The 13,902-nt window shown below is 45.6% G+C and overlaps 1 protein-coding gene across 1 annotated transcript in view; it reads left to right on the forward strand.

Moving 5' to 3' along the window:
- The first annotated feature begins 6,901 nt into the window (after positions 1-6,901).
- XKR4 (XK related 4) overlaps positions 6,902-13,902 on the forward strand; it is a 162,507-nt gene continuing 155,506 nt past the window's right edge. Inside the window, exon 1 of the mRNA XM_020795953.3 lies at positions 6,902-7,905. Coding sequence (XP_020651612.2) covers positions 7,043-7,905 — 863 coding nt within the window. The 5' untranslated portion in view covers positions 6,902-7,042. The remainder of the gene's footprint in view (positions 7,906-13,902) is intronic.

The following is a 13,902-nucleotide window of genomic DNA, read 5'->3' on the forward strand; positions in this document are numbered from 1 at the left end:
TTTGGTTTGGCACATGTTAAAAGAGTACACTTAAAACATAGTTTACCACTAAGAGGCCCCAAATGAAGGTACAAATCAGGGGACAAGCCACAATTTTATTTATGAACCATCAGATTCCCATCAATGAGCACAACACATCACAGTGCAGGTCACCTATATCAGAAGGAAGGGTGAAAATATTTTTCTCTACTGTCCTCCTTGTTTCCAGCAATTCAGCCCTGATTCTGAACCTCAGAGCGGACAAACCTGGGCCTTTTCCTCACAACCAACTTGGCACACCATCATCTTAAACATTTGATGCCCAGAATGGTTCCAATTCCCAAGAGGGATAACCATCTCGATTTCTCATTCATTACTAGGAGTGATATCTACACTACCCAGTTATACGAGTTTGACATCAATTTAGTTGCCAAGGTTCCATCTTACAGTATATTGGTATTCTACAGTTTGGTGTGGTCCGTAGCCTGTCTGCTAGAGAGCTCTGCTGAACTCCCCTGAACTAAACTATCAGAGTTTTGCAAACTGGTTGGAAAAAAAAATCCTAGATCACAATGGTAGTGCAGAACACTCACTAGTATCCACAGTCCCTTCCACCACTGAAGTTGTCAGATGCATGAAAACTAAATCCTGACTACAGTACTATACTACTTAGTCTTCAGTACTCTGACTAGAAGAATGTAGATGAAAGAACAACAGTCCTGAAGGATAATCAGAGAGACAGAGAGCAAAGGCATACATACATCACACTGATACACTGTCAGGCTAAGCTGAGTAAGCTGCTTCTTTGACTTCCACTGAGCTACAAGAAGGAGCAGTAGCCTCTCAGTTGCTCCCACTAGCCATAAACACATAATTGCTGTTCTCCTTTGCCTATCTGGGTAAAAAGCAAAAGTGCAAACTTCGCAGTTTCAGGTGCAAGATTGAGAGGTCGAGTTGCAGCATCAGGCAATAAGAGGCATAATAAAAAGGTTGCTAAGGAAAGAGAAAGAACAAGTTTGCATTCATTTCTATGGAGAAGATAAACCTATTATCAACCCAATAAGACGGATGAAGTGTTTGCCTCAGGCCGGAGACTCCTGGAATGGTGAATGCATCATTCCTTGCCCCCTGTCCTCCACTGTCATTGCTGCCCTGCAGGGCCTAAGCAACATGGATATGAGGCAAAAGAAGAACCACTACTGCGCAACCCATACTCCTAACAAAGAGAAAGAAGGGTATAAGAATGTCCAGGACTGCTGCTGCTTTCACTCAAAACTCTTGTTCAAAGTAAGCTACTTTCTCTTGTTCCCCTTTGTCTCTTTTTCATGGCTGGTGCAACAGCCTGCTCACCTGCTGCTCCCCCCACAGGTGAGGGTGACTTACTTGCTAGCAAATCCAAGCGGTGGTGGTGGTTACAGTGAAAGGCAGAGGCAGCCAAGGCCATCTGGACATATTGTTTCTTTCCATTTGTGCAGCCAGCCAGAAGCCTCCTGTATGAGATTCCTTCAGCGCTAGCCTGTGGAGGATCTTCCCTGGACCAAGGAAGAGTGAGGGAGTGATCAGGATAATTGCCTGTTGGGACACTCAAGTGGCCATCTTTCTAATCATCTCTTCCATAATACCTTGGACCAAATGAGGCCCCATTGCAGCCCAGCATTGGAGAAATCTTCTGCTCAATATAAAGCTGGCTTTTGGCAAGAGGTGTGCAGCCCTCTAAGCCTCGTCCTTTGGTGGGCAGAGCAGGTAAAATGCACAGGTGACTTGGCCTCTGCTGTCTGCCTTTGTCCATCCTCATCACCACCACCACAGCAGAAGGACAGTAAACCATCTTCTCCTGCTTTCCTTTTTTTGTCCCAGGGTGGGGGCAAGGTGGTTGCTGTTCTCTTCTCTCCATGCTACTGGCTTTTGGATTTATGCTGTAGCCTCTTCAATAATAAGTATCAGGGAAATGCTCCCCCCCCGCCGCCAATTGGGATACCTCACCATTTGTGGGAAAGAAGTACTATATGACAAAAAGGAAAAACAAAGGCTTTAAGTATAGTGGCACCTTTAAGATTAAGAAATTATTTTGGTGTGACGTTTCATTGATAACAGTCTCCTTCAGACACACATTTTGTGTTTTTGTTGTTGATGAAACATTCTCCAGCTACCTTATTGAAAACTACTGTAATTATACAGTGCTTGCAGCCACTGTACACAGTAAATACATTACAAGAACTGTGAACAGTTCTTTTTTTCCTATGGACACATAGAAACTAAGACTGAAATAACTACTCCACCCCCAAGTCATCCAAGAATTGACTGATTTTACAGGATGAGAAGAAGAAAAGGGTAAGTTTAAATTTCAGAAATAGATTCAAGGCAGTGAGTGCCGAGTACTTCAGAACATTGAGGAAACACTACAGAAACACACTTGTTAGAAAACATTGAGAATTTGCTTTTGAAGAGATGAATTAAAGATAACTGCTAAGGTAGAAAGGGCACATACAGAGAGGCACACATGCCACCACCACAAAACCTGCAAAAAACCCCTCTAAAACAGAAAGCAAATTGCAAAGTTGCTACTATTACTTCATCATATTCTTCTTCTCCTATAAAAGTCAACTGAAGCTGAAAGCCACATGCAATACCCTTGGCATAGCCCGTCGGCTATGCAAAACTCCTTACTATGCACAGTGCCACCTAAAGGCAAGTGGAACTATGCAAAATCTTTCCCTTTCCTCTCGAGAAACATAAATGAAAAAGTAAAAGCATTGTGTACTGTAAGGTAGCCTTGACTTACATGTACACTGTACGGTACGTAGGCGCATGATTTATTTACACTGTCATAAAAACAATTTAAAATTCACATATGATAGTCAATCAAATCAACAAATCAAATCCTTTTGTCTTTTAGATTTTCCTGTAAAGATCCATGTCCAGTGACTGATAATAAACAATAAATTACAAAGCATAGTCTTGGTGTAAATTCTGAGTGCATCATTATAGGTAATGTTTGCATCATGTTCAAGAATGTGTAAACATTGTGCCAGAGCTTATACATCCTTACCTTTTTGTAAGCTTAGCCTTGACAAATTCAATAAATTTATGCAACATCTGGATGGTTGGATAAATATAATATATAGTAACAAAGGCATATTATAATTGCCAGTGTTTCACTTTTTCACACAGTAGTTTAAAAAGGTAAACAAGTTACATTTGTCTTATTTGCTTTATAAAACACATATTTATTATTTCCATTTCAATTTTAAAAAATTAATTTCAGCAGCACAGCAGCCCACAAACTGTTCAATGATCATGACCAGTTTTATTTTTATTTTACACAGAAAGAGGTATAACAAGTTCCTTTTTCTTTGGGTTGAATATTTCTTTGCCTGTCTTGTTATGCTGAAATTAAGAAAACCCAACACCTCTCTCTTAAATTGGTTTGTCACTTGATAACACTGAACTATTTTTAATTTGCCCAACTGGAATCCGTTGGGTATAACTAACTAGGGTAAAACAGCACATATGTTGCTACTTAGGGGTGTGAAAAGTAAGCCACGAGTAACAAGTATTGTTAGTTCTGGCTTGTGAAGACCAGGGTACATGTGACAATCAAATGTTGGCCAGAATCACTTTATATATGTTGACATAAATCAAAAAGTGTAAATCCCAGTGGCACATTGCTGCTAGTTATAGAGAAAAGGTTTATATTCCATTATACATATCTGTTATGTCACTTAGCACATGACAAGGAATACGAGCCTTGGCTCCTAAAGTAGTGTTGATTTGTTGCTGTGATTTAAACCATTTGGTTTACTCTGGAGTAGGGAAGGAATAAGATTTTGGCCAACTTGCAGCACAGCACAAAGACTAGATTGAATGAACCATTCACATTAAGTGCTGAAATGGAGTGTATCTGAGGAAGTGAGTAAGCTTGCTTACCTGCTCAGAATTCAGAGAAAGGTCAAGAGTGTGAGGACTTGGTAGCTAGACTTGTCAAAGTAGCTTGGGTTAGTGACATCTAACATAAAGCAGTCAGAAAAAAAGACAGGGAAAATTACTGTTTAAGAAGGTACTAGCAAGGTGGCGAGGTGCTTGAGGGACTTTGTAGGCATGCCAAGGAGGGGTAGATTTTAAATGCTTAGAGATGTTCAAAGAGACACAAGAATATTTTACTTCTGTCACATCCTTTTAATTACTGATGCAAAGGGTAACAGGTAGTGATTTTTTTGCCACAAGTAAAAAGAAGAAAAAATGGCAGAATGTGGAGGAGAAAGATATACCTTCATACACTAATTCTGACTTAGCCACTAAAAGGCCTTATAAGAACGTAGATATTCATCCGCAGTTACACACAACCTCAAACTTTAATTAACCAAGCCAGATAAGAAAGGGAAGGGAGAAAATATCAAAATGGAAATCCTAGGTAGCTAGGAAACCCTAGTCTTTCATTTCACATTTGAGTTATGTGTCCCCCAGTTGAGGATATATTGTGTCCTACTGTCTGATTGTGTCCTACTGTCTGTCTGACTCATCAGATCTATTTTGGGGAGTTCAGGTGCCACTCTCCCTTTCTTCTGTCACCAATTGAGTCTTCCAGAGTCTAACAAGTAGTTGCCTGTTCTGTTACATTGCTGGTCCCAAAATGTAGAAGTACCTGATTCAGTCTGTTCTCATAGATTTGTCCAGTGGCAATGCACAACCTTAGTTCTTACATGGTTATGAGAAGGCAGAAGAAATGTATGGAAAGCTTCTTCAGTATCCCTCAGGCCTATCCATATCTGCTCAATATGACTATAGCTCTGGACACCACATGGGTATGGTCTGAAGTGAGGATAAAATGAAAGGTTTAAACTAATGCAACAATCGCCAGACTTCTAGTCTTGTCAGTCTGCAATCTTTGTAGCAAAACGAACGAATACCTTTTTTAGCTGAGTTCAGATACATCTCAACAAGTCCGTTCAGCTCAACAAAGCTTATAGTACCAAATAAAACTTGTTTGCTTTGGAAGTGTCGCCATACTCTTCTCTAACATGGTTTGCTACCTTATGAAAGGTGAGTTGTTTGGAATAGAAGTAGTCACTCCCTTATGCTCGAACTGTGAGTCCCGGCAGTTGGAGGATCACGCCCACTTCCCGCCCCGTCTTTTGTACTTGGCCTAGTTAACAATTCTAAAACAAACAAAAAAAAAAAGGGGGGGGGGGAAGAGTCTTTTGCAAGGTGGAGGGCTCGATGTCTCCCAGCTCGCCTGCCTAGCCCCGAGCAATGGCACGCGATGCGCTGCATCGCCCTGTGCCAGAAGGAAGGCTATCCTGCGTTCCAGTCAGGCGCGCCGTCTCCCCGGTTTGTCCTCGCCGACATCATCGTGCTCACGTGCTTGTCTCCAATCCCCGGTAAATGGCTTCAAGCGGGGATTGCTCACTTGGCATTGCTGGAAGAGCGGGATCAGGGCGCTCTGCGGTGCGAAAGCCCTTCCAACCAGTGCCGCGCCGGGAAGCGCGAGAGCTCCCGCCGCCCCTCGGTTCCAACGCGCGCGCGCGCCGCCCCTTCTCCCTTGCCCGCCGAGGCCTCACTAGCGCGGAGCGAAGCCCCCGCCCCCCCGCCCCCTGCTCCCGCCCCTCCCCGCTCCCCTCGTGGCACACATACAGCATGCACCCGTGTAACCGAAGCAGGGCGCTCCTGTGTCCTCTCCCCTCGCACGCGAGCCACCTCCCTCTTCCTCCTCATCTCCCCCCACCCACCCCCCGCCACTTCCCTGGCACCACCTGCTGCGAAAACCTTTCCCATTTCCCGCCTCCCCACCAGGGCCCAGCGGCCTGAGGTGACAAAGCGGCGCTTTTAGCCCCAGTCTTTCCAGGCTCGCTCCCTCGCGTTCCCTGCTGAGGGGGCGGGGAACCAGCCCCGACTCCAGAGGAGAGAGGCCTCTCCCACTCCGGGCACCTGCTCTTTTCTTGGGAGGCTGGAAGAACAAGTGGGCGCTCCTCCTGCTGGCGCGCGCCCCTCGCTTACGCTCGAGGGGAGCCCCAAGTTCTTCCGCGGTTGTTTGCGCCCCTCCCTCGCTCCGCAGCCGTCCCCTGTGAAGCCCTCCACACTTCGCTCGTAGTCAGGCTCTAGGCACTCGACAAGCCCAGGCTGGGGCTCTCCGCTCCGCAGCCAGTTGCTTGACCAGGCAGCCGAGAGGCACCGGCGTCAGCCCCACCGTGTTAACCTGACTCTCTTTGGGCAGGTGCTCTCCCACACCCACACCCACATCCCATATTGTCAGGTGACGTTCCAGAGCCCACACAAATTGCCCTGCCATGAATAGGTCTCTCAGCTTCTTCCCCATCTTTTGGAAAGTCAGCTTGGCAACCACCTACAGTTCGCCACCTCCCCCTCGCCCAAGAGAGGACCCTTCCCCTTCCCTCCTCGCCCTGCAAACCAAGGCGGTCTCTCTCCTCCTTTCTTTCTTTCTTTCTTTCTTTCTACCGCCTCCTCCGGCAGCTTTCTGAAGACCCTTGCCTCCCGCTCGCCTTTCTCCCCTTTCTCATCCTGTTGCATCTCTCCCGCTTCCCAGGATCCCCTCCCCCGTGTCATCACCTTCTCCCCTCCCTCCTTCCCTCCCTCCGTCCGCCCCTCCCTCCCTGGTGGGTGCCACGGCTGCTCTGTGCGCGCGGGTGTGTGTGTGTGTGTGTCTGTATTGGGGAGGGGGGAGAGGGATGAGGTCATCCTCTTTCCCGGCGTCAGTCAGCTGGGTGGCGGCGGTGAAGGCGGCGGGGCGGGGCGGGCCGAGAGAAGGAGGATGCGCTGCTTTGGGGATCGCTCCCGGGGCTGCTCCTGCCTGGGGCTGGGCGGCTGAGCGGGTCTCCCCGCAGGCAGGCGGCGCTCCAGCCGCACCCGCCGCTGCCGCTGGCCCAGTCCCGCCAGGGCCCCGAGAAGCAGAAGAGCCGAGGGAGAAGACTCTCCGCGGCAGCGGCGGCGGCGGCGGAGGAGGAGGAGGAGGAGGAGGAAGAAGGGGCGGGCTGAGGGGGGCTCCCGGACTGGGTCCCGCTCGCCGCGTCTGCTGCTGCTGCTGCCGCCGCCGCCTTCCAGCCGCATCATGGCCGCGAAGTCGGACGGGGGGCGGTTGAAGATGAAGAAGGGGAGCGAGGTGGCTTTCACGCCGCTGCAGAACTCCGAGCACTCGGGCTCGGTGCAGGCGCTGGCCTCGGGCTTGTCCTCGTCGGCGGTGGGGCCCGGCGGCGTGGAAGACGACGAGGCGCCCGGCTGCTGCGGCTGCTGCAGCTCCGGCCGAAAGGACGGCGGCGGGTGCCGTTGCTGCTGCGGCGGGGGCGGCGGCGGCCGGGGCGGCCGGGCGGCGGGGGGCTCGCGGGGCTCGGCCGGCGGCTCCTCGTCGCTGTGCCTGCGGCTGGGGCGGGAGCAGCGGCGCTACTCGCTGTGGGACGGGCTCTGGATCCTGGCCGCCGTGGCGGTGTACTTCGCGGACGTGGGCACGGACCTCTGGCTGGCCGTCGACTACTACCTGCGGGGCCAGCGCTGGTGGTTCGGGCTGACCCTGTTCTTCGTGCTGCTCGGCTCCCTGTCGGTCCAGGTCTTCAGCTTCCGCTGGTTCGTCCACGACTTCAGCACCGAAGACAGCGCCGCGGCCGCCGCCGCCGCCTCATCCTCTGCCGGCGGCGGGCACGCCGAGAGCAAACTGCTGGTGAGCAGCGGCTCCGCCGCGGCGGACATGGATGCCGGGGCTCGGCCGGGCACGCCGCAGAGGCAGGCGTCCAACGCCAGCAAGGGCAACGCCACGAACAGCAGCACCAGCAGCACCACCAACGCGACCACCACCACCACCACGGGAGGCGGGGGCGGCGGGGGCGTCCGGGCCCCCAAGACCAGGTCCGCCTCCTGCGCCTTCTGCATCTGGCTCATGCAGTCCCTCATCCACATCCTGCAGTTGGGACAGATCTGGAGGTAAGGCAAAGGGGCGGGAAGGGGGGACACCCACTCAGCGCTGTCACCTTTCCTTGAACTCCCCGTGGCTAGGCGGGCAGGGGAAGGAAGGGGCGGGAGGCAGGGCCTCGTGGCAGGGCTGGAACTGGATCCCGATCGGCTTAAAAAGGGCTCGTTGCTTTTCTAGCTATCGGAGGCGAGTGGGTCCTGAGGCCCGAGGTCCTTAGTTCATTCGCTCGCAGCCCGGAGTGTCAGGAGCAGGGAACCTCCCTTTGGTCCAAGGGCAACGGGTGTGTGTAGTATGGCCTGAACTCACCCTCACCCGTCCTCTCTCTCTCAACCTCTCTCCCCGTCTCTTTGGCACACGCTTGAATGAACTTGACCTGCCCAGGCAGCTGTTTCTTGTGGCTGTAAAGGCCCTGAGTTAGATTGCACTACTACCGATGGTGCCACTTAGTGCTTTTCAGGATGGGCTGAGCCTGACACACAATGGAGAGATGCCATCCACGCCCCTTACGAGGCGGGTTGATTTCATATGGGTAGCTTGCCTGACGTAAAGACCTGGCCTGCTTTCCAGGTCACCTTTTAACAACTGGGGTTTTTCGTAGAGTGAATGGTATTATTGTCTCACCTTAAAAATATTGTGTTGCTAGGATAATTTCATCTCCCCTTTCATTTGGAAATAATATATACAAATTCCAGCATCACTTTTGGAAACAAGTCAAAGGGGCGTATCTTCCCCCTCCACCTGAAAATAGGCATGTAAGGGGCATAGGTGTTATTCCTGAAGAGTGACAGCAGGTCCTTTAGGGCAAATGGGTCACTGCTCCACCTCAGAGGTCGACTACCCCAGTGGAGTCTGATGATGTGATGTCAGTAGTGAAATTAATCTGCTGCAGATTTTAGTCTTCTTTTTTAAGTTCAGCACCTCGGATAGCTATAAAGAAGCTATCCAAGGTGCTGAATGTTATACCCTAGTTAATTTCAGCACCTTGCATACCTTCTGTAAAAGAGGAGAGAAAATCATGGAGCATAGTCATGCCCCACTGACAACAGAACCTCTTAACCTCCACTGGGTTACCTCCAGCCTGCCCACTCTTGCCTGCCTCCTCCTTACTAATGACTGGAGGTGAGGATCACATCTGTGGTTCCTTCCTGCCTGTTGCCTGCATGCTTCTCTCTGTGTGTGTGTCTGTTTTCCCACGAGCAAGCGCCGCTAGTCACATGGGTTCTGCCCACTGTTGGTTGCTGTGCTTTCTGTCCCAGCAATCACAATGGGACCAGTGCTAATCTAAGGTAATCTGAGGATATTACCTGTCATTTCAAAGTAACAAGTGACACAGACATATGAACAGCTGTTTTAGCTGGTGACTCATTGCATGATCTTATTAAAAAGTACATGGAGTGGTTTTGTGGAAAAGAAGCAAACTACGGAATTATGAAGTTCCAATTGTGAAGTGCAGATATATATATATGAGAGTAAGTCCTGTGTAACATAACAACATTTCTGAGTAAATATGCATAGAACTGTGCTGTAAACTAGATTATTTAGTTGTCTTTGTTTCTTTCCAAGAAATAACAGTGGTGTGTGAGTATATATTCATGTTATGGTATGCACAATATGTTGTGTGTGCATTGAAATGTGTACAATTGTGGATATGTATGATTATGCTCATGCACACATTTACAAAAAAGTAATCTACCCTAAGGTAAATATTAGGCTAAATTCTGTTTTGAGTCTCATTGTGTTCTTAATGTGTTACATAACTTGCCTAATAGCTATAGCAAGTTGGTTTGTACTTGATAGAGTTACCATTTTAAGTTTCTGAGGTTTGGTTAGGTTGAAATCCTGATCCAGACTCAGTTTTATTTTGGAGCAGAGCAGAAATTCAGAGGTTCTAGGGCTTTTTTTTTTTTTTGTTAGCCATGAAGGACACTATAGGTAAGTAAATAGTTTCATAATAGATTTGGTGTATGAAAAGTGTTATGTCTCTTAACCTTAATGGATCATCTTTATCTCCATCTTTCTTTCTGAACATTTTGATTAATTATATACTTAATTCTCCAAGCAAGGGTTTTTTTTAAAAAAAACATACTGTAAATTGAGATATACTTGTTATAGGGAATCCACTTAACTATTTGCTATCAACTGTGTAATTATTTAAGTATTTTCTGTGAATTATTTTGTAGTGTTTTTAAAATGTAGATACAGAACTACATCTCAGCTAACAAATGATAACTACCATTGATATTACTGGTATCTGTGGCCTAAATGCTAGAAGATATGATGCCATAAGAAGTTGTGTTCAGAGAGATAATATTTTAATATTTATGAATGAAGATAATGTTCCTATGAGTATTTTGTTTCATTTTCAGAAGATACATTCATTTCCATTGTTCTGCCTTATTCAAATCAAATATCTCTTTATTAGACTGGCCACACCCTAACTTAATAGTGTTCACTGTCTTCAGTTGAAGCATGACTGCAGTCCAGATCATTGATTTCAAAATGTGGTGTCACATGGGGGATGGGGGTGGCATATGAGCTCGGTGATCACTGAGAAAGCTTACAGAGCAAGGCTGCTCTGAATAATGTAGGGCACAGTTATTCAAACTAACTAAGGTCTGAGCTTCCAAGTAAGAAATTGCTGAATAAAGGATGCTCAGGAACTGGGGCAGAAGATGGCATCACTAGTTATAGATTAAGGCAAGAAATTCAGTACCTGGTAAGGACCTGCATGTAGCTCTTGAGACAATTTGATGTTGCCTTCTTGGGCCTATTAGAATCTCTGTTTTTACTTAGATAGTAGTGTTTCATCATTTCTCACTCTTTTCACTACTTGTGTTGATAGTCATTTTGTAAAATGAGTGCACATTTAAGGCCTGAATTATTATATGAATTTTTTACATGCCAGATTACTGGTAAATGACCATTAAAAAGTAGCCTTCAGAGTTGTTATAAAGGTAAAGCAATGACAGTTATATTCAACATTTTAAAAAAATGAAACAGTCCTTGATTATCAATTTCAAGTTTCATTACTTGTCAGAAATACTGGTGGTCTGGTGAGGGGGTGAAAATAAAATCTAAGGCTGAACAAAAAATAGGCATAGTGTTCAGCTATGACTTTTGGTTATTTTAAAGTTTTTTTCATGCTGGACTGGACTAAAAGGTATAAAACAAAGCAAAAAAAGTTAGAGGTTTTTTAGTATACTATATTATGTAATTGGAACTGACTTTTGGTGATCCGAACAGAATTTTCAAAGAAGTGAGACATTTAAGGAGGGATTTTACCAGTTCCATGCCCCCGGTAAGCTTCCATAGCTGAGAGGGGATTCAAATCCATGCTTCCTAAGTCCTTGTCTGTCACTGTTTCCACTACATCACACTGGATGTCATTCAGTAAAATACTTGGAAATAAGTGATTAGGTGATTCTTGGCTTGAATTTTCAAAATAGAAAAGAAAAAGAATTCAAAACTGAAACAACTTCGAAGAACATGCACATTTTTATTTGTCATATTTGCATATTGATTGATTGATTGATTTGATTTGATTTATATGCAAATCAAATCAAATCAAATGGACCAATCAAATGGTCATCTGGCAGCCAAGGCCACTGTGGGCAGTTTACAACAAATAACATAAAACAACAAGGTAACAAAATAGCAAATAATGTGATAGAATGCATTATTATATACATACAAAACCTGTTCATAGAACTGAAAATGGCAGTCCTATGGATACTTGAATGCTTGTTGATCACTAAACATCAGTTTTGTTGTTGTTGTGGTTGTTGTTGTTTTACTCTGTGGCTACACTGGGCAGAGTGAACAAAAAGTTTACTATGCCTTAGGGCCAAATTAGACAATACAGCAAACAAGTCCTTTGAAGGAGTGGTCCCTTAAGAAGATTATAGTGTCTGGTTTATTTAGACATTAACTTGCCTCAATTCACATTTGGCAAATCAGCCTATCTCTCCTCTTCAGATACATGACTCTCTACGTGGAGAAAGTCATAGTGGAGAGAGGGGAATTTAATCCTTCCTCTCCTAATGTGTGGATAACAAGTGAGTAGGCAATGACTGAACAGTGCTAAGGCATTTGCCATTTCTTGGTTCTCAAGTTGGCAGTGGAAATACTGTGATCAGATTACCCTGCTAAGATTTCCAGGCCATGAGGGTCAAAACTGTTTAAGGAGTTGTGCTGTATTGCTCATAGAAAGAATGGAGCATGTGGAGCAGGAAGAAGAGTATGGCAAGCAAGTAATTTAGCAGCAGCCTTAGTCATCTCTCTTGTCATCTTAATGTAACTCTGAGTTTGGCATTTGCTGAATTTCAGGTGAAAACTCTCTTGCTTTATGGAACTTCACTAATATTACAGAATATCAGAAGATCACACTTTGGCACAAGCCACCCATCAGAACTGCTGTAAATCAGAGAGCAGAGCAGAGACCAGTTATGCAGTTAATTGCCCAGGGGTACGGGAAACTTTAGTCACCCCTACACATGTGCATGGATGCTACTATTTAACTGGTAGTCCAAATTTTAGAGATGTGCAGAGACGGAGGAGTGTTCTCTTTTTGGATAGAAATCCCAGAATCCCTCAGTTTGCATACACACAAAATTCATAGTGGAAATTTTATAAGATAATGTTTTCCATCTCTTGCGTGGACTGCCAACAGAGTTGCAGTTAGTTTTAATTGGAAAAAAAAACTATTGGACTTCTGTTTGTGGGATTTGGGTTGGGCTTAACTGTTGAGTTTGAGGGCTGAACTGTCATTTGGAAAAGAAATTTTCATTTAGAGAATGGTTTGAGAAATTTAATCAAAGACTGAGAAACCCCATGCTGCTTTTAAGGAGAATATAAAGACACTTTTCTTCAAATTGCCACTTAAACTGTTTGTATTTCTACTTGGTATATTTGTATGTGTGTGTGTTTGTGTGTGTATGTGTGTGATGATTATGATTTTCTCATTTAATTTACTTTATATATGCTTGTAAGTTTCCATGAATTCAGGGTTTGTTTGGTTTTTTTGGAACAAGGCAGGGATTAATGTAGTAAGTGGAATAAAGGAATTAGTGCTTTTGATGGCCATGCTTCAACCATGTGTCTGTACCATGCTGACTTAGATATATCCTGCCTCCATAACCGTCTCCTGCAGTTTGTCAGTCTAAGATACCAGACCTTTCTCTCCTGACTTGATTGATTGCCCCGCTTATTTCTCACCGGCAACAACTCCAGAAAATCTGTGCTGAAACTGCTGCAACTAAGACAAAATATATGGAAAGAAAAAAGGGAAAGAGGCACTCTCATGTCCCCACCCCCATATCTTCTTTTTCTTTCTCAGATAGGTAAAGGTTCCCCTTGACATTTGTAGTCAGTCGTGTTTGACTCTAGGGGACGGTCTTCATCCCCGTTTCTAAGCCATAGAGCCAGTGTTTGTCTGAAGACAGTTTCCATTGTCACGTGACCAGCGGGACTTAGACCCGGAACGCTGTTTACCTTCCCACCGAGATGGTACCTATTTATCTATTCACATTTACATGCTTTCGAACTGCTAGGTTGGCAAGGAGCTGGGACAAAGTGACAGGTACTCACTCCGTCACGTGGATTCGATCTTACAACTGCTGGTCTTCTGACCCTGCAGCACACAAAGGCTTCTGTGGTTTAGCCTGCAGCGCCACCATGTCCCTTTCTCAGATAATCACATGTTAATGGTGTTTTATCACATTTGTTATCTGAAAAAAATTTCCATAACATATTCAGTTGTTTTATAATGATGACATTTTCTAAACTGTTGCATTTCTGGAAAAGGTTTATTCTTGGGGATATGACTAAGTTCAAATTTCTTTTGCATATACAAATACTGCTGTTGATACCAGTTATGTACTATTTGAAATTGAAACACCCTGATTAGAAATTGTAGTACTCTGTGTAGTACTCTGTGTGGTGTTGTTAGCCGCTCAGAGTGGTATAAATATACCAGTTGGGCAGGATATAAATCAAATAAATAACTGGAA

Source organism: Pogona vitticeps, chromosome 4 (assembly GCF_051106095.1).
Source record: "Pogona vitticeps strain Pit_001003342236 chromosome 4, PviZW2.1, whole genome shotgun sequence".
NCBI lineage: Eukaryota > Metazoa > Chordata > Lepidosauria > Squamata > Agamidae > Pogona > Pogona vitticeps.